This window comes from Poromitra crassiceps (assembly GCF_964638095.1).
Source record: "Poromitra crassiceps genome assembly, chromosome: 1".
Taxonomy (NCBI): Eukaryota; Metazoa; Chordata; class Actinopteri; order Beryciformes; family Melamphaidae; genus Poromitra; species Poromitra crassiceps.
The window spans coordinates 29,783,134-29,806,033 of NC_139623.1; the positions used below are offsets into that span (position 1 = coordinate 29,783,134).

General features: G+C 43.5%; 1 protein-coding gene across 5 annotated transcripts in view; it reads left to right on the top strand.

The window, feature by feature from the left end:
• The window catches only part of taf1 (TAF1 RNA polymerase II, TATA box binding protein (TBP)-associated factor), a 47,380-nt gene extending 28,286 nt beyond the window's left edge, over positions 1 to 19,094 (top strand). Inside the window, exons 19-41 of one of the 5 annotated variants that reach the window (XM_083646534.1) lie at positions 988 to 1,118; positions 1,217 to 1,297; positions 1,408 to 1,557; positions 3,021 to 3,140; positions 5,675 to 5,850; positions 5,977 to 6,209; positions 6,346 to 6,550; positions 7,090 to 7,261; positions 7,466 to 7,677; positions 8,398 to 8,506; positions 8,636 to 8,734; positions 8,846 to 9,023; positions 9,162 to 9,229; positions 9,342 to 9,464; positions 9,592 to 9,684; positions 9,817 to 9,901; positions 10,068 to 10,135; positions 10,911 to 11,027; positions 12,001 to 12,108; positions 12,392 to 12,487; positions 12,768 to 12,984; positions 17,918 to 18,089; positions 18,411 to 19,094. In XM_083646534.1, coding sequence (XP_083502660.1) covers positions 988 to 1,118; positions 1,217 to 1,297; positions 1,408 to 1,557; positions 3,021 to 3,140; positions 5,675 to 5,850; positions 5,977 to 6,209; positions 6,346 to 6,550; positions 7,090 to 7,261; positions 7,466 to 7,677; positions 8,398 to 8,506; positions 8,636 to 8,734; positions 8,846 to 9,023; positions 9,162 to 9,229; positions 9,342 to 9,464; positions 9,592 to 9,684; positions 9,817 to 9,901; positions 10,068 to 10,135; positions 10,911 to 11,027; positions 12,001 to 12,108; positions 12,392 to 12,487; positions 12,768 to 12,984; positions 17,918 to 18,089; positions 18,411 to 18,630 — 3,233 coding nt within the window. In that variant the 3' untranslated portion in view covers positions 18,631 to 19,094. The remainder of the gene's footprint in view (positions 1 to 987; positions 1,119 to 1,216; positions 1,298 to 1,407; positions 1,558 to 3,020; positions 3,141 to 5,674; positions 5,851 to 5,976; positions 6,210 to 6,345; positions 6,551 to 7,089; positions 7,262 to 7,465; positions 7,678 to 8,397; positions 8,507 to 8,635; positions 8,735 to 8,845; positions 9,024 to 9,161; positions 9,230 to 9,341; positions 9,465 to 9,591; positions 9,685 to 9,816; positions 9,902 to 10,067; positions 10,136 to 10,910; positions 11,028 to 12,000; positions 12,109 to 12,391; positions 12,488 to 12,767; positions 12,985 to 17,917; positions 18,090 to 18,410) is intronic. The other 4 variants (XM_083646535.1, XM_083646536.1, XM_083646537.1 and 1 more) reach the window with 4 other exon arrangements.
• The last annotated feature ends 3,806 nt before the right edge of the window (positions 19,095 to 22,900 follow it).

A 22,900-nucleotide genomic window follows, 5' to 3' on the forward strand; every position in this document is an offset into this window, starting at 1 on the left:
AATCCAGAGATGTGTTGATCAGCGGAGGAATGAGGAAATGATCGATCAGTTTGACGGGTAATCCAGAGGGTGGTGAGGACGTGTTGAATAGCCGAGGGGAAAACGGGAACGATCAAACAGCAGGGAGGATAGGACAGGGAGACATGGACGAGGACGGGTGGACCAGAACAAAACAAAATAAACACACGAACAGCTAACAATAACGAAAAGTAAGGACGCGGGCAGAAGCGGCAGTCACAGCAGCAGACGCCAGCAGTACTCAGACCCGGAAACAACGTGACGAAGATAAAAGGGGGATCGTGTGTGTGTGTGTGTGTGTGTGTGTCTGTCTGTCTGTCTGTCTGTCTGTGTGTCTGTCTGTCTGTCTGTCTGTGTGTCTGTCTGCACACTCACTCACACTGAGTAAACTGTATTGTTGAATGTAAAAAAAGCACTTCATGTATATATATATATACATTATATATATATATATATTTTGTCATTTGTGTCATAACGAATAATATTTACATGTCTGATGTCAATGCAGTTCAAAATAAAAGAATTGAGAGCGAGTTCTGCCTGAGATTGTGTCCTTTACAAAAATGGCCTTTTCTCCTGTTTCTCTTCTCAGAGAGACCTTTTTGGTGAAAACAGGGTGTATATAAATGGCTATAAGTAGAGTACAGAACATGCTAAAAGCTCACTTTTTTTTCCTGGTGAACCCAGAGACGTACATCTTAATTTTGAGGTATTGCAAATCACTTTGGTGCTAATAGATAATTTACTCTGGGTCTTGAAAGATGACCAACAATTATGAAAATCTTTGGCCTGAGCTAAATATTGGCAGTCCTAAACTGGCCATGAATGAGTTAATATACCAGCAAATGCTGAATTGTGTACCTGTCATGGACAAGAGTTCAGTTGTTAACCGTGTGTTCTATGATCAACTTGTAAGGCTGCAGTTAAGTGCATAAGAAAAGAGCTAACACTGCCTCATCCTCATCCTAGGAATGGACTCTAACTGGTGGGTGCTGAAACCTGACTTCAGGTTGCCTACAGAAGAGGAGATCAGGGCCATGGTGTCTCCAGAGCAGTGCTGCGCCTACTACAGCATGCTGGTGGCCGAGCAGAGACTCAAGGTAACACTGTCTGTCTTCATAGAACTTGATTTCACCTATAGTGTACACAAGTGAGTATTGTGTCCGCTGCTGTACTATAACTAATTTAACCCTTTCAGGATGCTGGATATGGTGAGAAATCCTTCTTTGCTCCAGAGGAGGAGAATGAAGAGGACTTCCAGATGAAGATTGATGATGAGGTATGGACCCATCTGTTTCCCTCGTAATAGATATCAAGTGCTATTGACATTGGGTGAAAACTCAGATGTTTCTAAATGCCACACCACCGAACCTGTTTTACTCACTCTAGGTCCGGACAGCGCCCTGGAATACGACAAGAGCCTTCATCGCTGCCATGAAGGGGAAGTGTCTGTTGGAGGTGACGGGAGTGGCTGATCCCACAGGCTGCGGAGAGGGCTTCTCCTACGTCAAAGTGCCCAACAAGCCCACTCAACAGAAGGTCTGACTCCCCCCGCCAGTGTTTTCTGTAAATGGAACCTGCCATCGAAACACTGAGTCTGACTGGATGTCAAGTAAACTGTTCACTGTTCACTGATTGTTAAGAGCTGGACTAACCTAACCTAATGATGTCTTAGCAGGGCAGTGTTGAGGTATCAGTGAAGCCATACTGTGTTTGAGCTCAGCGATGTGTGTGTCCTACATTGACAGGCAGGAAACTGGCCAGGCAGAACGTTTTTTTTGCTGCTCTGGCTACTATTACCTATACAATGCAGATAGGAGGTAGTGTAACACCTTGGTCGCACCAGGCCCGTCTGCGCAGCGTTCCGGCTGCACCGCGGCTTTGCTCCATCCTCTGCACGTCGGCCTGCCCCACCACACACGTTTCAGAAGCGGAGCGCTTCCGAGCGCTGCCTGGCAGCTGGATACAAGATCGCGCGGGATTTACGAGATCGTGCGATACTGTGTGTACAATTGGGTGGATGTAAAGAGCACAACACACAAACAACACAGTCTGTCATTGACTTGCTTTTGATTTGGTCATTTTCCCTTGATTGTTGTGCTTCTACCATGGGTAAGTAGGCTGAAATTATTTCTTTATTTGTCATACAGTGCCTGTTAGCAGGAGGAGAACTCTTGTATTTCTTCGTCTACTTGAAAGACTACAGGTGGAGGGGGGAGAAGGAGAAGGAGTCGGTATTGGGTCTGCACACGGTGTTTTATTATGAAAATCGACCGGATTCTCGTGCAGTTGCTGTGTCTGACTTCCGGGCTGAACGATCTGCTCTGTGCAGCTTGACGCAGCTTCCAGGCGTCATCCGTGAAAAATAGAACTGCCGCGTGCGTATCTTTAGCGGAGCGGGGCGTCGAGCCGCTTCTGATATGCGCCGTTGCGCGGCTGGTGGGATCACACACGTTGACTAAAATGCCCGCGGGCAGCTCCGACGAGCGCGTCGGAGCCGGAACGCGTACGTGACGTTCCTGGTGTCCCCGTAAGGACAGTGTAAAGTACAGATGTTCTGTTCAAGTTAAACATCTGATTTGCTAATAATGCTTTGTTAATCTTTGACCCTACTAATGTCTAATATACCAGTAAATGCTGAATTTTGTACCTGGAGGGGACAAGATTTCAGTTCTTAACTGTGTTGTATGATCAACTTGTTAAGCTGCAGTTCTGTGCATAAGAAAAGAGCTAAGGGGGGTACGGTGGCACAGTGGTAGTGCTGTCGCCTCACAGCAAGAAGGCCTCACAGCCTGGGACGCTGTTGGCGCTGAGGGTGTGTCCTCAGTGCCTATGGCCCAGGTGGGGTCATCAAAAAAAGGGTCTTTCTGTGTGGAGTTTGCATGTTCTCCCCGTGCTCCCATGGGGTTTCCTCCAGATAGGAACCCCCCCTAAAATAAAACATGCAAAAAAAAAAGAGAAAAAAAGCTAACACTTTTTTTTCCTGCTGTGTGATTTTTCAGGATGACAGAGAGCCACAGCCAGCCAAAAAGACTGTGACCGGGACAGATGCCGACCTGAGGAGGCTCTCGCTCAAGAATGCCAAGCAGTTGCTGCGCAAGTTTGGTGTTCCAGAGGAAGAGGTAGGAACACGGCACTATGCAAGCAAAAGAGAGGACCTAGTGGTTTGAGACACCGTCCTGTAATCAGAGGGGTGTCAGGTTCAATCCCTGCATGAGGCATTATACTGAGTGTCCATAATAAACAACAATGGCTTACGTATACTGTATAATGAACAGGGTTCGTACAAAGTCTTGAAAGTTTGGAAAATGCTTGATTTTAACTGTCATGTTTTCAAGGTTAGGAATATGCTTGAATTTGAATATACTCCTTGAAAAGTGCTTGGTTTTCAACTAGGGGTGTCAAAATTAATCGTATAATCGAGGCATCGTGATGCGGACGTGTGAATTGAATCGAATCGTTGACAGATGAATCATTGAATCGTTTATGTTTACATTTCTGTTGACATTCAGATTTTAAAGCACTTTAAAGTAAAAAATTGACTTGATATTTATCTGACTGCTTGTATTAATTAGGGGTGTCACAATATATCGTCCCACGAAATTTCGCGATAGTAAAACGTCACGATATGTATCGTTGAGATGAAATCTCATATCGCAATTTTTTTTTTTTTTTTTTCAAAAAATAGACTAAGAAACGTCTTTGTTTGTTGAAGTTCAATGTGTGGAAAGTAGTTCAGTTGAACAAGTCTCTGAAGAGACACATGAGAAGTTATACAGGAGAGAAACCATTCAATTGAGTTTCTGGCAAAACTGTTTACTTGACAGGAAAAACTGAAGATGCATAAAAAATAGATTAAGAAAAGTCTTGTTGTTTGAGTTTGAAGAAAAACTGAAGATACATAACGAGAATTTATACTGCTGAGAAACCTTTTAGTTCAAAGTAAATCTAAGTGATGGTGTAACTCATTCTATTTCAAGATAAGCCTTATCTCCAATCTCATGTTTTTTCTAGTTGTTATTGTAATAACAATTTCCCACAACAGCATGTTTTGTATTTGTGCATTTCAAATAAAATACTACTTTTCCAGTCATATATTGTCATTATTCAAGTTTAAAAAAATATTGTTAAAATCGTATCGTATCGTATCGTTATCGTGAACCCAGTATCGTGATACGTATCGTATCGTGAACTGAGTGTATCGTGACACCCCTAGTATTAATTGATAGCCATGTGCAGTAATAGTACAGAAAATTGAGGAGTTGATACTTGCTGTTGGAGCTGTATCGAGATGCATCGTCGAATCGAATTGTTAACAGATTAATCGTAATCGAATCGTGAGGCCAGTGAAGATTCACAGGCCTATTTTCAACATAATCTGGTGATTCATCGACACAATCACTCATGTAAATCAAAAATCTTAATGGCTGAACGATCCCGTCATCATATTTATTGTCTCCTGGCATTTCACACAACATGTGGAGGAAACAGCTGAAATGAATGGCAGATGAAATCCCATGGAGAGGTAGAGGGGGTGACTTTGGCACTCTATTGTCGTTAGAATATATACAGTCAATGGTCGTTAGGCAACCAGACCCGAGCCTACGTTAGCATTAGCCTACGTTAGCATTAGCGTAGCGCCGAGATGGCCCAGGGAACAGTAAACAGAATATCAGCTTTTCTTCATACAGTAACAAGCCTTGAAACCTTTTCCTTGTCAGGCTGAGTGTTGCTGTAATATAGACAATTTAAGACCATTTCTACTACATTTCTAGCGTTTTTAGAGCTACTGGGTGCTGCTACTGTCAGCTGAGCCCAGAGCCGTTCTGCTCCAGTGCACAGCTCCTACGGTAACGTCACATGGACAAATAGGTCACTCTTAAAGAGACAGGCGCTGGTAAAAAAAATAAAAATCATAAATAATAAACGATTTTTGACTTTCAATAATAAAAGTCGATCTTGATAATAAAAATTATTATTAGAAAATTTGAAATTCGTTGCCCAACCCTAGTATGAACCCTGGGCGTCCGGGGAGTGTAGCAGTAGATTTCCTGCCTACTAACACGAGCGTCGCAAGTTCGCACACCCTTCGACTTGGTCGGGTGTCCATACAGGCACGATTGGCTGTGTCTGCGCATGGGAAGCCGGATTAGGTGTATGTGTCCTGGTCGCTGCAATAGTGCCTCCTCTGGTCGGTCGAGGCGCCTGTTCGGGGCAGAAGGGAACTGGTGGGAATAGCGTGATCCTCCAATGTGCTACGTCCTGCCGGTGAAGCTTTCCGCTGTCAGGTGAAAAGAAGTGGCTGGCAACGAACCCTGAATTAATTATATGTATATGCACTCCAGCAAGAATGTCCAAATTTAATTAATTTAGGGGGATTTAGGAAGATGTACCCTTATTCCTAGAAAGCGACGCGTACTCTCAAACTGTCACATATACATTGTTAATGGTACAGTCAGAACACACACAGAATCACAACACAAAATGTGTTGCTTGTTGAAATCACAGGTTTAGAGTCCTGGGCGTTCTGGCTTAAATATTATTTTAATGGATTTGTTTATTGTCACAAATGTAGGAATGTGAGTTTATTTTTCGGGTGGATTTTTACTGACCTCCTCATTCAGTCTCTTTAAGTGTGTCTGTGTGTATCTGACAGATCAAGAAGCTGTCCCGTTGGGAGGTGATTGACGTGGTGAGAACCATGTCCACAGAGCAGGCGCGTTCAGGCGAGGGGCCCATGAGCAAGTTTGCCCGAGGCTCCCGTTTCTCTGTGGCCGAACATCAGGAGCGCTACAAGGAAGAGTGCCAGAGGATCTTTGACCTGCAGAACAAGTGAGAGTCTCACTCATCATCACAACATATTTTACTTCCTGTTCTCCTGAGTCGTCAACAACAGGCTTCTGTTCTGAACACATTTTAAATCCTTTCTTTTTTTAAACCCTACCCTACCACCACCAGAGTGTTGGAATCAACAGAGGTGCTCTCCACAGACACGGACAGCAGCTCAGCAGAGGACAGTGACTTAGAGGAGTTGGGGAAGAACATTGAGAACATGCTGCAGAACAAGAAGACCAGCTCGCAGCTGTCCCGTGAGAGGGAGGAGCAGGAAAGGAAGGAGCTGCAGAGGATGCTGCTGGGCGAGGAGAGTGACCGCGACAACAAGGGACGCAAGGAGCGCCGCAAGGGCCTGTGTGAGTTTGTGTGCGTCAGAGAGAAAATGATCGTTATGGGTGTTGCAAGGTGGCCATGTGAGGTCATGTGAAAAGGGCTGTGTATGTTTTTGTGTTTGTGTGATTTTAATCTCTTCCTCCCGCTGCTCTGCTGCAGCCAGCTCCTTGTCCGTCAGCTCTCACAAGGACGACGATGCATCCTCCGTCACCAGCCTGAACTCCTCCACTGGGCGGCGGCTGAAAATCTATCGCACCTTCAGGGACGAAGACGGCAAGGAGTATGTCCGCTGCGAGACGGTGCGCAAGTCCTCGGTCATCGACGCCTACACCAGGATCCGAACCACCAAGGACGACGAGTTCATGTGAGCCTCTATTTAGATTTTGACCACAGCGCTTCAGTCAGGTCGGTCAGTGAGGTTGAGACATTTTACCCCTTTGTACCTGGGTGCTATGAGTCTTCATCCTAATGTGGTTACAAATAATAATTTCGTTATTGACTACTATGTAATAGATAGATAGATTTTTTAAATTAGTTAGATTCTAACTGATTAAAAAAATAAGTAAAATCATAAATGTTTACATCTTCGCTGCAACTGCCATAATCCTCTTTTTATGCAAATTAGTTTTTATGATGTTACACAAAGAGAGAAGGCACTTCTCGGTTACACTTGTACTTGTTGTTTAAGTAGTGCCTTTTTCAAGATTTGTTTGCTAACAGTTCAATTGATAATGTTAACCAGCAAGCTGTATTCTTTAAAGAAGAGATGAAGCAGCTGGTCAACCAGAGAGCTGAGTTGACATTCAAATAACATGCAACTTAGTTGGGTCTATGTCATCGCCACAAATGAGCAATGGGACCGTACTGATTGTATTTTTTTCTTTTCTTTTTGCGTGGCTACAGACGGAAGTTTGCCCTCTTCGATGAGCAGCACAGAGAGGAGATGAGGAAGGAGCGGCGGCGTATTCAGGAGCAGCTGAGGAGGCTGAAGCGGAACCAGGAGAAGGACAAGTTCAAGGGCCCCCCAGAGAAGAAGGCCAAGAAGGTCAAGGAGAGGCCAGACCTCAAGGTAAAAGTAAGCTTGCTGATTCAGTACTTAACTATACTTCTCTCTTTTCCTCTCTTTCCTCATCAGATTCTATCACCCAGCTAAAGGCACATCTAAGGCCAGCTGGGTTTGCTTCAGCCTTGAATAGCATGGCATTCTTTCAATAATATTATCATATTTGCACATGCAGAGCATTTGTTCTGTTCCTTAATGTGTGCCCCTCTTCCCTAGCTAAAGTGCGGAGCATGTGGAGCCATTGGACACATGAGGACCAATAAGTTCTGTCCGCTGTACTATCAGACCAACGCTCCGCCCTCCAACCCGGTCGCCATGACCGAGGAGCAGGAAGAGGAGCTGGAGAAAACCGTCATCCACAACGACAATGAGGAGCTAATCAAGGTGGAAGGAACCAAGATCGTCTTGGGCAAGCAGCTCATTGAAAGGTAGAGGAGGGTTCCACTTCCAGTTCTCTCTTACTGTACAGGCAAGCATTATATCAAAGCTGCTCAGATTTGTACTCATGGCTAAATTGTGCATGTGTAGGTAGGTATGTAAGCTGCAATATCCTTTCTGTAGTTGAGGAATAGTTTAATTTCACTATCATTTCATTTGGAGTGGGAAGTTTATTAGAGAATATAAGCATGACTGTTCTGATTCCCTACCATTAGCTGCAGTATAAACACTTGCATACCAAATCATTTCCAACAACAATAAGGTGGGAGTCTGACCAGACTAACCTCGCGTCACCAGGCTCTCTCAAAGGAGAGCCTGGTGACGCATTACTACAGGCAGGAAGACCCACCCTGTCTTCCGATGGATCTTCCGCTTTGTGTGCCACAGTGTTTTTGTTCCCCCATTTTACCGTTTTGATCAGTGTGTCTGGCAACATTGCCATTTTTTGTTTTTGTTTGTTTGTTTTTTAGCTTTTTGGGTAGCTAGATACTCGCGTTGCCCATGTTTTCTGAACAGAACACAAGGATTGAGAGTGCACAGCTGCACTTTGGTTTCCGGCGGATGTCGTGGTTGTCTTCCGCCAATAGCCGGATGACATGGAACAAAGTTTTTCCACCCAGACTAGACCAGACAAAGTGTTATCTTTTCTGTCTGTGGCAGAGTTTGGGAACCCTTGCTGTAGTGTTTGACCATGTTATCTCCTCCACCAGTGCTGATGAGGTGCGCAGAAAGTCTTTAGTGCTCAAGTTCCCCAAACAGCAGCTCCCACCAAAGAAGAAGAGACGTGTAGGCAACGCTGTGCACTGCGACTACCTCAATGTAAGCAAGTTCATGTTTTACAGTCTGCTCGAACACTTAAAACGACATGTTTTACAGTATGCTCGAACACTTCAAATGACAATCCTTTTCGTCAGTCCTTTGTTGATGTTTTTGTATGGTTATTCACAGAGGCCACACAAGTCCATCCACCGCAGACGCACTGACCCCATGGTGACCCTGTCCTCTGTCCTGGAGAGCATCATAAATGACATGCGGGATCACCCCAATGTAAGACCCACCAGGCAGTCACAGTCAATTCACAATATTTCACTTTTCTGATAGACTTCCTTGCCTGCTCTACTGGCAGTTTGTTTTACTATCTTTTCCTCTTCTGCATAGACGTACCCATTCCACACACCAGTCAATGCCAAGGTGGTGAAGGACTACTATAAGATCATCACTCGGCCCATGGACCTGCAGACGCTGAGGGAGAACGTACGCAAGCGGATGTACCCGTCTCGGGAGGAGTTCCGTGAATGTGTGGAGGTCATCGTCAAAAACAGCGCCACATACAATGGTAAAGCTACAAAAATGTCATTAACATCCTTTTGGGACTATTAAAAGCCATGTGATGTTAGGTGCAATTAGTCCTTCATTTTAGAAACTTGCACCGAGGTTTCACGTCTCATTGTTTGTGTTGTTTTTTTACTTCCAGGAGCAAAGCATCCAATAACCCAGGTAGCACAGTCCATGCTGGACCTATGCGATGCTAAACTGAAAGAGGTGAGTGTGAACTTAAACAGCACTGAGGCCCTACCTTTTCCACTATGCCCTCTTCCTCATTGCCCCCCGAACCTGTGTGTGTGTGTGTGCGCGTGCGTGCGTGCGTGCGTAGAAGGAGGACAGGCTGGTGCGGCTGGAGAAAGCCATCAACCCCTTGCTGGATGATGACGATCAGGTGGCCTTCTCCTTCATCATGGATAACATTGTGACCCAGAAAATGATGGTGGTTCCCGATGTGAGTCAGCTCTTCTCTCCGTGGTCTCACCTCACTTCATGGCTCTTCTCCTGAAGGCTGGATATATTGAGAACATTGAGTGTGTGTTATAAGTTTAAGCTTATTCCTCCACCTCTCTCCTCTCTAGTCATGGCCGTTCCACCATCCTGTCAACAAGAAGTTTGTGCCAGATTATTACAAGGTGATCGTTTGCCCCATGGATCTGGAGAACATCCGCAAGGTGAGACACTCAAGGTTTCGTTCTTGGTATATACTGTACGTACAGTATATGCTCGTCAACAGCAATACATAGCAATGGAAAGATAATTTCTAAACCTTCGTCTCTCTGTCTCTGTATTCTGCGGTTCACCAGTACATTTCCAAACACAAGTACCAGAACCGCGATGTGTTCCTGTCCGATGTCAGTCTCATCCACACCAACAGTATCAAGTACAACGGTCAGTGGTGATGCGTTTTGAGTCACTGTCGCCTTCATCCCTGCAGAAAATGTCTCTCTACAAACAAACAGTGTGGCAACATTATAGTACAATTATGCAGTTTCATAAAATGCTCTCTAATGCAAATTAATCTTTGCCTTTTTTTCTCTTTGTGTGCCTTTCACAGGCCCGGACAGTCCTTACACTAAGACCGCCCTGGATATTGTCAATGTGTGCAAACAGACCTTGGCAGAGGTACCTTAGATTGCTCTCTGCCATTTCAGATAAGCCCACTGTGTTTATGGCTCAATATTTAAGCAATAAATCACAAGAAGCTGTGCTGTACAATGATTTAGAACAGCTGAGAGGTAATGTACAATAAAACTTTTATTTCTAATCAATAATAATATAATTAAATGTTATTCTTCCTCCAAGCAATATAGTTCTAGTACTGGTGTTGATGCAGGAGTGGTGAGTTTCAGTTGCCACATTAATTAACTGAATTATTAATTAATCATCATCATCTTAATGATTAATGAACATTACTTAAATAAAATTAACTTCCGTATGCTTAACAGTTCTGTATTTTATTGGGTAATTAATTTAAAAGTGCTTCGTATGCGCCTCAACAGCAATCAGAAATGCAGCCGAACTATCCGTTTTCAAAAATGTTTGAATAAAGACATACTGGATCGCTCAAGCCATGTAGGATAAGATAAATGTCTTATCCAGAGGCTTATCCTCTCACACTGAATATTTTACTTTTATGAATTTGCCATCTTATATCTGCGAGATTTGTCAAATTCATAAAGTAATCTCCATAATGAGTGGTGGTCTAGGTTCCATCCACACTGTAGGATGGCTTATAAAAAAAATAGTCTTTATAATAATACAAACTTTACAAACCCTGCTTCATGAAGAGGTTAATCCCTTTAAAATCAAATTATCAGGATTATTGCAGCCAAATTAACAATGTTGGTGTGAAAAATGTCGTCAGTCGTGGTTCTGAATCGCCTTTCTGTTCTTCCAGTATGATGAGCACCTGACCCAGTTGGAGAAGGACATCTGCACCGCTAAAGAGGCTGCTCTGGATGCAGCGGACCTGGAGAGCTTGGACCCCATGACCCCGGGGCCATACACACCCCAGGTAGGAGTACAACCCGGACCCAGCCATTATTTATTAGCATGCTGACTGAGGCTATGTCTACATTAGGCCATTTTTTAGGGATCTGCATTTCGTTTGCATCTATTGTCCACACTACCTCTATTGTTTTGAGTGTTAACCACGAAGACTCCGGTCTCCGGCGGTCGAGCCCGTCTTGGTCATCACAATCCGGGTTGGAATGTTAATGTTGATGTGAAATTTAGAAACGATGCACATAACCTACTTGTACAGCAGGTGGTGGTAAGCATCTTGAAGGTGTGTTAACAACCCGTGAGTTGAGAGAAGTGTCATTTCAACGAACATTACACCGTTTCAACATGGAGAACCAAATTCTGACCTTGTTATTTGTGATTCAAAACATGATGGTGGCACAGCGTTCCCTGCAGCAAAGAACACAAGCCACTATTCAAGCGTTATGGGGCATCGCCTTCTTCTTCTTTGCCTTGGCCGTATGCGTAGTTGCTGCCCTCTCGACTTGGACTGCAGTACTACACATTGAGGCATGCGCATGCCCAGTGTATGTGAAGCATCAAGTAGCATGTGTCTCGCGTGAGCTAATATGGACAGAGCCTGCTCTAGTGTAGACCGGGTGGCGTTCTTGCAAACACGCCAGTGAAGATGTAGCCTCAGACACACACACACACACACACACACACAATACAACGAATCAAAGCGGCAACAGAGTTTAAGCTATCAACTGCCTCACGGGCCACATGTGGAGCTCAATCTCCTCGCCACACCTTGTCGCGTCCCTCCTGCCCCTTTAGTATTTCTTCACCCCTTTCTCTGTAGTAACTCTTCTTTCTGACCTCTCACTTCTCTTCACTGCCATCTCTCCAATCTAGTTTCTTCACTGTAGTCTCTCCTCTCTCCCAACCTGTGTTTTTCTCCTTTGCTCCTGTCGCCTTGTCCTGTCTCTGCATCTGTGTGCGCCGCTGTGTGTGGTGTTGGCCAGCCGGCTGATCTGTTTGACAGCGGGGCTTCAGGAAGTCTGCCCAGAGAGACCAGCAGCCTTTTCTCTGAAGGACCTCTAGTGGTTGCTCCAGAGAAGAGAGGGGGGCAGGTATGAAGAGAGAGAGAAAGACTGAGAGAGAGAGTAATACAGCTTTCAACCATTTGCCCTCAACACCCTTCCTTCCTCTGCCCTCCCATAGCTCCTTTCCCCTCTCCTCTATCCCCATCCATCACAGCACCCAGCTTGTTGATGAGATTAACAGAGGATGACATTGCTTTTGTCGTGCCCACTCATGTCAAAGTGGTTGTTAGAAAATATAAAATGAGACTTTGCGTTTTGCCTTCGTCTTCCTACAAGCGTGTCGTCAGACTGTTATCCTTCTGTCCTTCAGGGTCGCCACGGCAGAAGACTCGGGGAGGAAGAGTCTGATGTTGACATCGAAGGCTTTGAGGAGGAAGATGATGGCAAACCCAAGACTCCAGCTCCTGTAAGAAAGGCAGATTGATAGAAAAGTCGTGTAGATCAGATGAGACCGCTATCGCTTTGGGCAAATACACATCGTAAAATGTCACGGACTGATTATGCACCAAAGTTGCCGTCCAGTCCATTGCCAGCGTTTCAAGATCAGTGCACTATTAGTGTCTTTATCAGAATCGCACAACCTTAAAAGACTAATCTACATTCAGTTTCTCTCTGCAACTTTAGAAAAACTTTCTCATAGTTCACCTTAAAAAGTCTGGGCTTTTGTCTCCATCCTGTCTCCCCAGGCCGAGGACGGGGAGGGGGATCTGGAGGACGAGGATGACGACGACGAGATGCTGCTGCCACCCCGCAGGCGGCTGCATGACCAGGAGGAAGAGGAGGAGGAGGGAGAAGACGAAGGCCCCCGCCACCCAGCCCAGGCTAGCGTCCTCTACCAGGACCTGCTCATGTCTGACGGAGAGGACGACGCCAGTGAGGAGGAGGGCGACAACCCCTTCTCCTGTAAGTCCCACAGGAGCGCTGAACGCTGATATCAGATGAAGCTTTCACCGTCCCTGCAGAGAAATTGGGTTGTTTACAGCAGGAAATAGTAACAGCAAAGAAAGATTATCAACAGAAAAATCTAAGATAATGAATACATAGCAAATGGGCGCTGTACTACAAACCTACATAGACAATAATTTCAACAGTAGATCATGTTAAGTAGAAGGTATGTTTGGTATGAGGGGAAACGTATGATGCAGAATATGTACAATCTGTAAATATACCAAAAATATTAAGTATTTGCAATATGAAATCAGTGGTAGCATTATTTAATAAAAAATCAATGTATATACAATATATATACTAAGAAGAAGAAGAATATGGAAATATAAACAAAAAGATATATGTGAATTTTCATGTGAATATATGTTACGTGCAAAATGGGCATTAACAAGTGTATAGGCAATTCAAAATTTTATTTTTTATATTAATATTGGTTTGACAGGGACAGTGCATATTAATAAATATTGCTGTAAATATGGCAGAATTAGCCAGAAGGCTAGTTTACATCAACAACTGAACTGAACTGAACATCTGTAGTCCCTGGCCAGGTGTTACAATAGACTCCCTAAAAGAACAAAAAAAGGTGAAGATAAAACACAATTATTGAAATAGGATGCAGATGGCAACTCGTGATAAAACATTGTTAAAATTGACGTTATAGAAAAATGTAGATGTTAATGATGATGATGATATAGCTAAAAATGGCATGACAACATTGTACCAGCAGGCACTAACAAAAGCAACATGCGAAGAAGAGTCAAGCAACAGAACAAATGGTAAAATGGTAAATGGCCTGCATTTATATAGCGCTTTTATCCAAAGCGCTTTACAATCAGTAGGTAGTCTACATTCACCCATTCATACACCGATGGTGGCAGGCTGCCACGCAGGGTGCCTACACACCATTGGGAGCAATTTGGGGTTCAGTATCTTGCCCAAGGACACTTCGACATGCAGACTGGAGGAGGCGGGAATCGAACCACCGACCTCTTTGATCCAAAGCGATTAGTGGACAACCCGCTCTACCTCCTGAGCTACAGCCGCCCCAAATGACATGACAACATTGAAGCAGGCAGGCAATAGCAGAAGAAGCATACAATACTGTCATGAAGCAAGCAACAGAACATCACTAAGCACATATTAGTAAAAGCATGCAGGCAGTAGCATATATATAGCATGTAACAGGACAACTTGTAGCCGAGCATTACAGTTAATATTCGCTTTACAGATGTAGATAACACTATGTACAATGTTATTTGGATATGTGCATTACCAGATGGAGGTACCTTATGTACAGAAAATTTACAATACGCAAAGCATCAGAACATAACAAAATGGCTGCTGCTGTTTTTCCTTGTATATTGAGTGAATCAGTAGGCACGTTTACATGGACCATAGTAATCGGCTTGAAATAGGTGCTCCATATAAACACCTCAATCGGCTTAAACAAGCCCAAACCATTTGAGATTTCAATTGGTTGCAGAGGGGTAGTTTAAATCTTTTCATAAACCGACCAAAGGAAAAATCTTGTCATGTAAACCAGGGGTTCCCAACCTTTTTTGTGTCAAGGACTGGTATACATGGAAAAAAAACTTGTGGACCGGTTGTCAATTTTAATGGTTTTAGTTACATATATATTTACTCACCAGGTGGCGACAAAGGGTAAATAACAGCCTTTTGTGTTGTACTGTATGTAGCCTACAGTACCGTAAATTCCGGACTATAAGGCGCACCGGTATATAAGCCGCAGGAGCAAAATTGACTGTTTTTTACATATATAAGCCGCACCGGACTATAAGCCGCGGGTGTTTTGATGTTTAATTACCATATGTAAGGGTTCGTGCACAGAGAGGAATGTCGGGAAAGAGATGGCTGTTTGGGGAAGCTCCCATTTATTAACATTTCAACAAAACAAGCATATCCCGCTGGGGATCTTTTCTTTTGGCATTGTGAGACGCTTAAAAATCACCATCGGCGGGAGCTTTACTCCAGATGCTGTGCAGCCAAGAACACAAGTGAAATTCGTTCTCTCGTGACCTGTGGTTCTCAACGTGATGAACGATTCACCTTTCTTGTTAACAGTCCTAGTGAGAGGCAGGTCGAACGTCAAAGGCACTTCATCCATATTTATGATCTGCTCCGGTCCGATGGAATATTCCTTGATCTTTCTTTGTGTGAATTCGCCGAAGTTTGTAATTTTCTCCTGGTAGTCGGGAGGGAGTTGCTGACACACAGTCATCCGCGCCCTGACGGACAGTCCCTTTCGTCTCATAAATCTGAAACACCAGGATGGTCCACCTCTAAAATGTTCAATTTTCATTTCGGTGGCGACTGTTTTGGCCTTCAGTCGGATCTGAACGGTGGACACACCTCGGCCGTCTGCTCTCTGTGTCAACACCCTGATGCCAAGGTTACGTGCTGCTGCTCGATTTCCTTCTTTCCTTCTTCTTCTCGCCGCCATCGTCGTAACACAGCCAGTTCTCCATCTTTTGAAGCATGATGTTAGATTATATATAAAATAATCGAAAAAACAAGCAGCAAAGCAATGCACATAAAATGTGCTGATGAAGCTGTGTAACCTGTAAAATCCATCGATTTTGGAGGTCACCGAGTGGCCGTTTGCTTACCGTAATTACCATATGTAAGGGGTCACGCACAGAGGGGATTGTCGGGAAAGAGATGGCTGTTTGAGGAAGCTCCCATTTACCGTATTACCGTAACATTTCAACAAAACAACATAACACAACACCACCTTTGTTTATTTTTACAGTGCACAGTGTCCGCGGTGTGGTGAAAAGAGGGCAAGAGAGGAAATTAAAACAGAAGTGGATTTATAGTTAGAAAGAGTGCTAAAAAAGAGAGATTTTATTTGTATTTTTTTTTTTTTTTTCTGAAAAAATCCATAGATAAGCCGCACCGTTATATAAGCCGCAGGGCCAAAAAACGGGGAAAAAGCCGCGGCTTATAGTCCGGAATTTACGGTATTTATGTTTTTGTTTCAACTACAAACATAAATAAACGTCAACTTGAAACTATGTTTCAACTACCACACAGCCTATAATATTATAGCCTATGTTTATTTTTTTTTAAATGGGCTGGGCTCGCGGCCCGGTACCAAATGCGTTGCGGCCCGGTACCGGTCCCCGGCCTGGTGGTTGGGGACCACTGATGTAAACGATGGAACTGATTACTCTCTGGCTGCATTCTTTCTGTGGATGCCCATGATGCCCTCTGTCTTGACATAAAGGAGATGCTGCCTGCTGCAGCAGGAGAGGAAAGGAGATTTCCTCTTAACTACCGTATGCGCGTGGACAAAGTGGAGATTTTCAACACTCCAGCGGCGAGAAACGCTATTTAAGCTCCAAATGTTTTCTCGTCTGGATTCTGTGTCTCTCATTTCCGTGTGACAGTCCATATGTCTGGCATAATTCACGCCTTAGGCTACCGGTATGATTACAGTATGAATTAATTTTTCACAGCAAGAAAATGTAGCCTACTTGAAGTGTGTGAGAAGTGTCAATTGCTTGTCGCGGTCAATGCGAGAGTTGGCAGACCTGTCAAGTTGTATTCATCACTTTTGCGCATGTCGCACATCTGTTCCAGTGTTTCCCATACATAAAGGAATTTGTGGCGGGCCGCCACAATAATATTTGGACCGCCACAAAATGATGTTGACCAAAAAAAAAAATGTTTTTTTTTTTTTTTTACAGTGCACCTGAACGCAACATGCAAGATATCCGCTGAATAAGTGTCCAATAAATGTTCATGTCATTCTGGCCAATACTTCTGTTATAGCATTTCAGTCTGGAATATGGAATATCTTTCAATAATCTATGATTTAGCTGCTAAATTGTCAAATACCGCCATCTGCTCGCTACCCAGGCACTTATCTATGTACTTAACCTAACTAACTTAACCTAACTAACTATCAGGTGTGCACAACATTGTCAGCCTAAACTCCGGCTGACACCCCAAAAACCTACAATCCGCTACAGAAAAATGTATATTGTTTGTTTATTAACTGGCCCCTCGCCTTCTATCATTTCACGAAAGTGGCAAAGCAAGTTGAGTATCCCTGACCTATAGGGAGAAATTTAGTTTGTCATTGTAAACCCACAGCACAGTAATGATGACATGTTCTTACTTAGATCTAGCCTTTTAATTTTGCTCTTAAGCTTTCTCAAAGTACACCAAATTCATGCATTTTACTTTAAAATGTTTAAAAAAATCTCGCGGGGGGGCATGCCCCCGTACCCCCATAGGGGGTCTGTGGTCCCCCACCACAAATACTCAAAATCCTGTGGGAAACACTGTCTGTTCAATTATATCGGTGCATGCTCTGGGCGGATGTAAACAAACACCAGATCGTATTAAATCACATCTCCTTCAAAGCGATACATTTAAATCAGATTGAGGAAAAAATGTGCATGTAAACGCAGCTAGTGATACTGACCTGGCACTAACACACGTTTTCTGTGGTCAGATTGCAATTTCACTTGCATTGCAATTGCAGTGCTTTAGTGCATTAACTTGATTTCATTTACACCTGGTATTAATATGTGTCTCCAGTGTCCACATTGAGATCACATCAAGCAAGTTCCAGCAGTGACTGCTGTTGTATGTGGATTGAGACTGAGAGGACGCATTGCATTTACACTTGTGTTCAATGTGGTTACAATGCGTCCCTGACCACCTCCGGAGGTGGTTTGGCCGATCAGATCGCAATCCGTCCTCAATGTGTCTTGGGGGCGTTTACACCTGTACTTTCAAGTGGTCAAGCACTATCCGATTGCAATCTGATCACAGAAAACACGTGGTAGTGCCAGGTGTAAATGGCCTCACTGTGTTTGAGAGTTGAGCTCCTGTCCGTGTGCTGTCTCTCCTCCAGCCATCCACCTGTCAGAGAGCGGCAGCGACTCAGACAGAGAGGTGGACATGCGAGCTCCGCCTCCACACAGAGCTCAAGAGACTGCCCGCATGGGCATGGAGCAGGACGAGAGCATGATGTCATATGAAGGGGAGGTGCCCGACATGCCTCACATGGAAGACAGCAATGTCAGGTACAAGAAGTCATACAGTATTAATGAGCCTTATTGTTACTATGTTACAGGTTTAATTCCAAAATGTTTTCAAACATTTATGATTCTAGTCAAAAAATTTATGTTTATAATTGAGTGCTGATCTCAAAATTGTACATTCAAGTGTCTTAATATAGCTGATATAATTTCTAAATATTCCCTAGTGAACTTTATTTTGGAGAAGGTAATCATTTTGTTAGAATACAATATATATTTTACCTATATATAAATGTGCAAGAGTGCTTACTGCCTCCTTTTTAGAGCAGATGTCCATGGGTTTTTCTTCTTTCTTTTCTGTCTCAGTTATGGCAGCTATGAGGAGACGGAGAGCCAGAGTCAGTTGCAACCCATTGGCATGGGCAACGGAGAGGAGTACGGCATCAGCGAGGAGGAAGAGGATGAAGAGGAGGAGGCTAGGAGGAGAGGTCCAGCCGTCCTACCCCAGGTGCAGCTCAGCGAAGACGAGGAGAGCGAAGAGTTCAGATCCATCGGCGGAGACAGCGACATGGACTCAGACAACTAGTAACATTTTCTCTAAATCCTTGAAAATGTTCTTGAAAGCCAATCAAGGATGCATTTTTTTTATCCCAGTGTCAAAATAGCGACAGTGAGACTTGTCAGTTATATTAATTGTACATTGTCTTTGCTTTGTTTATAATGCTTCTGTTTGTTGCTACACCAGGACATTGCATATTTTAATTTTGCATTTACATGTTGAAATAATATTGTTTGTTGTGACTTACCCTGAAATTTAAGTGGTATCGTTTCAACTGTCATTTTAATAACTGAAACAAATGTTAAGTTTGAAAGTCAGCATTGATCATAAGACAAAATGAGAGCAAGTTAAGTTGATCAATGTGAATGTGAGCTTCAGCTGCTTCTCCATCTGCTTCAGATTGTCCCTGAAATGAGCGTCATATATACTCTGAGAGTTTTTGCTCCTCCTAGAGACACTTGTATTATACTACCCTATGAAACATATGGCTTTTGATCTCTTTCTTTCTTTTTCTAAGCTTTAAACACATATAAAAAAGAAACTTAAATAAATTGGATATGTACCTTTTGTAGGAGGCGGATGACAGCTTTTATGTGAAAGCATTTTTCTTTATTCACACAGACAGGGGATTTATACTAAAGTAAGAATCAGTTCATATGAGGAAAAAGAACACACTATGTCTGTCATCGTAGTGTGCTCTACACATTTTGTGCACTCAGCTTGTTCCCCTTCCAAAAAACACAATGGCAATTGCTTTTTATGATGCCATTCGGAGGGGAGAAGTGGGTTCACATCTGTGCAGTTTCCCAAATATGATCTGAACCGTTTATATTTTGTGCTCTGTGCATTATGAACACACTGTGTTAATTCAATATAGTGTGTAAATATGATGTGCACTCAACCCACTATTCTTGTTTCGACAGCTTAATATTTAACTGGCTCTGTGTTGTTCCATTGGTTAATGGATCCAGGTCAGACAAAAGAGAACTGACAGCAGTTGTCTTTTGATAGATTTACGGGGAAACAGAGTCATGATATAAACACATAAGTGTCCCTCGGGTACAGCATAGCAACACAACAAGAAATGTACTTCCTTGAGATGAGAGTTAAATCAACCTTAATGCATTTCCCCTTAATTAAAGTGTTGCCCCAGTAGAAGAATATGAGGGTTCAGTTCCTGTAAACAGGTCAAACTGAAAAACTCTTCTTTAATGGGGTATCAGATGTTGGTTTTTGGCCTGACAGTAGTCCTGCCACCATCAAGGTAGACCGTCAATGTAATGAAATCAGTTTTTGTAGAGCAAAACCACACCACAACCAACCCTCTATTTCCTGGTGAGATATTTACAATATCCCCTTAAGTAGCACTCACACTTCCTGTTTGCAAACGGTTTCCTGCAAGTCTGCAGAAAATAACCTATTCTGCAACCTACCAAACAAAAGTCAAGTTTGACTGAACTTCAGATCCAGATTCAAATTAGGTCCAAATCTACATGAGATTGTCAAAGTGACCCAGGTAGACCTGTTTCAACAGTGCACTATCTCAATCCAAGCAGAAACTTATTCTTCAGGAGCTTCTCACACGACTTGGTGTACCACCAACACCAACACGCTTTTACATTCTTATTCTTCAGGAGCTTCTCACACAAGTCATTCTACCAGCAACACCAACACCAACATGCTTTTACATTCTTACGGCTTCAACATTCAACAATTTTCCAAGTCTCCTTTCCTTGTGCAGCAGGCTTTGTCAAGGTTTGCTTCCCGTTATCAAGTGCTGCTTCTCATCTCAGCCAGGGATAGATCAGAGCAGCCATGTCTGAGGTGTTGGTGCCTGCAGAATCATCAGAGCAGACATGTCTGAGGTGTTGGTGCCTGCAGAATTACCACATCAGACACTAAAGTCCTCTTCACCTCCACACAGGCTTTTAGATGATGCCATTCAATGCATGTGGGTATAAGGCCCAGCCAGCTTCATTAACCAATATGAGCCCCGTCTAGTAGACATGAGTGTAGAGGAACCCAAATGATCCCTGTTTGTGTGCTGTGATTGGCTAGTAGTATTGAGAGTAAAAACTCCCTAAAAAAATCTTTCACAATTTAAGTGAAATCTACAGGATTATGTATCTTGAGAATAAAATCAGTAAATGATTACAAAATCATGACAAACATTTCACTATAGGTAATGCTTTTTAAAATGTGGAAGGAACAGTTTACCCAAAACTTTTAATTCTGTCACCATCTACTCCCCCTCCTGCCAGTTGAAACACAGGAGAAGTTTGTCCATACAGTATAACACACAGGGAGGTTGCCAGCACAACTCGAGAGAAAACCAGTCACCATTTACTTCAGTTGTACTGTACTGAAGTCAATGAGTGCGTTTACATGCACACCAATAAACTGATAACTGAGTAATCAGTTTATGGCAATAATCTGATTGCGTTTACATGCACTTTAATAATCTGACAATAGGAAAAACCCGGGTTTACATGATTCAGTCAATTAGTCGGATTTCTCTCCAGAAGGCGGCGGTAATTCAACTTTTTACATGCAACTTGTACATGCACAGATGTATAAACCCACAAGAAACCTGATACGCTGTATACATGCACTCAAAAGACAGTTTATTGGCCAAAAACCTAGGTATGTTTATCAGTTTATTCATAACCCGATAACGGCCATAAACGGATAAAGCTTATCGGTTTATGCTGTTTACATGGCCATTTGAATAATCAGGTAACTCCAGAAATCCGCTAATAAACTGTTTATTGTCTGCATGTAAACGCACTCAATGATGACTGGTTTTCTCTGGAGTTGTGCTGACCAAATTTCAATTTCTGGGTGAACTCTTCCTTTAAGATCTCTAGCTGAGACTGTTATTTTGCCCTAAGTGTGAGGGATTCACTGGTTACATGTTTCACCTGCGGGTGGGTGGTACATTTCCGCCCCACGCTAACATGGCAGCCCTCTCAGGAGAGGCAAACACACGTCTGTGACCAGACAGGAATCCTGCTGAGAAGAACTTGGCAGGGTGAGGGATCCTTGAGCCGCAGAGGCTGAGAGACTGAGACGTCTGCAGCCTTTTGGCTGTCGTCTGGACGGATGAGTCTCCCAAGGAGCTCTGGGATCCTGCCAACGGGCCACTGGAGCTCATGTAGGCTGCAGAAAGTGATGAAGACCAACAACTCTTCCCCATTCTGGCAGGTGAGATACCTACAGTAGGATAATATTTGTTTTTACAAATAGAAATACACTATCCACAGAATTCACATAAAATCTTCCAAATATCGGCAAATTAAACTGCAGACAAATGCCACACATACTCTTTGGCAATTGGCACATGACTGATTTGTGTGTTGAAATCCATTTAAAAGTAAAATCTGGCGCACTTGATGTTGTGAATGTGTGCCTGTAAGTTAAGATGAGTAGCCTACCAAGAGACTGCTTTTTCAGTGAGGAGACATTTGACTAACTAGGCATCTCCCTCGCTACGCGCTCTCGATTCCTATTTCCTAGTCTTGCCCGCCCTGCAGCTCACCAAGCTGGCCCTGCAGCTCGGACCCTCGCGGCCTCGCCCGCCCTGCAGCTTGACCGCTGTGCGGGCTCACTTGCTCCCTCACCCACTGTGCGGGCACATGCTCTTATGACATCACTGATAATGTCACAAGCTGATGTCACAACTCACTGATGACATCACAATGCTCTTATGACAATTGCTGCTCGCAATGCACAATTGCTCAAGCGACATCACTGATGATGTCACAATGCCTATGACATCATCAGTGATGTCACAATGCACAATTGCTCAAGTGACATCACTGATGACATCACTTCCGGGACAAAATTGAAACAGAGAACATTGCCCATATGTGACCCATTTATGACATCACTGATGATGTCAGTGGGATTTATGACATCACTGATGTCACAATGGGATTTATGACATCACAGTGGGACAATCACAGTGGGACAGAGAAACAGAGAAACAGACAGAGCCCCAGCTGGGAGTCGTTAAGCAACTTGCTTGCCTTTTAGGCAAATCAGCCCAAATGAAACAATCGGGTGACAAATTTGACATTGATGTTTTGATGTGAATACTTTCACATAGATTATAAGATTTTTTTTTTCTTTTTGAAGAAAATATCCTAAATAAGGTTATTTTTAATCCTTTTGGGATAACTAGGCATCTCGCGCACTATGCGCACTCGATTCCTAGGCTCGCCCTCCCTGCAGCTCATCGAGCTGGCCCTGCAGTTCGCATACGCAGCTCGACCGCTGTGCAGGCTCACTTGCTCTT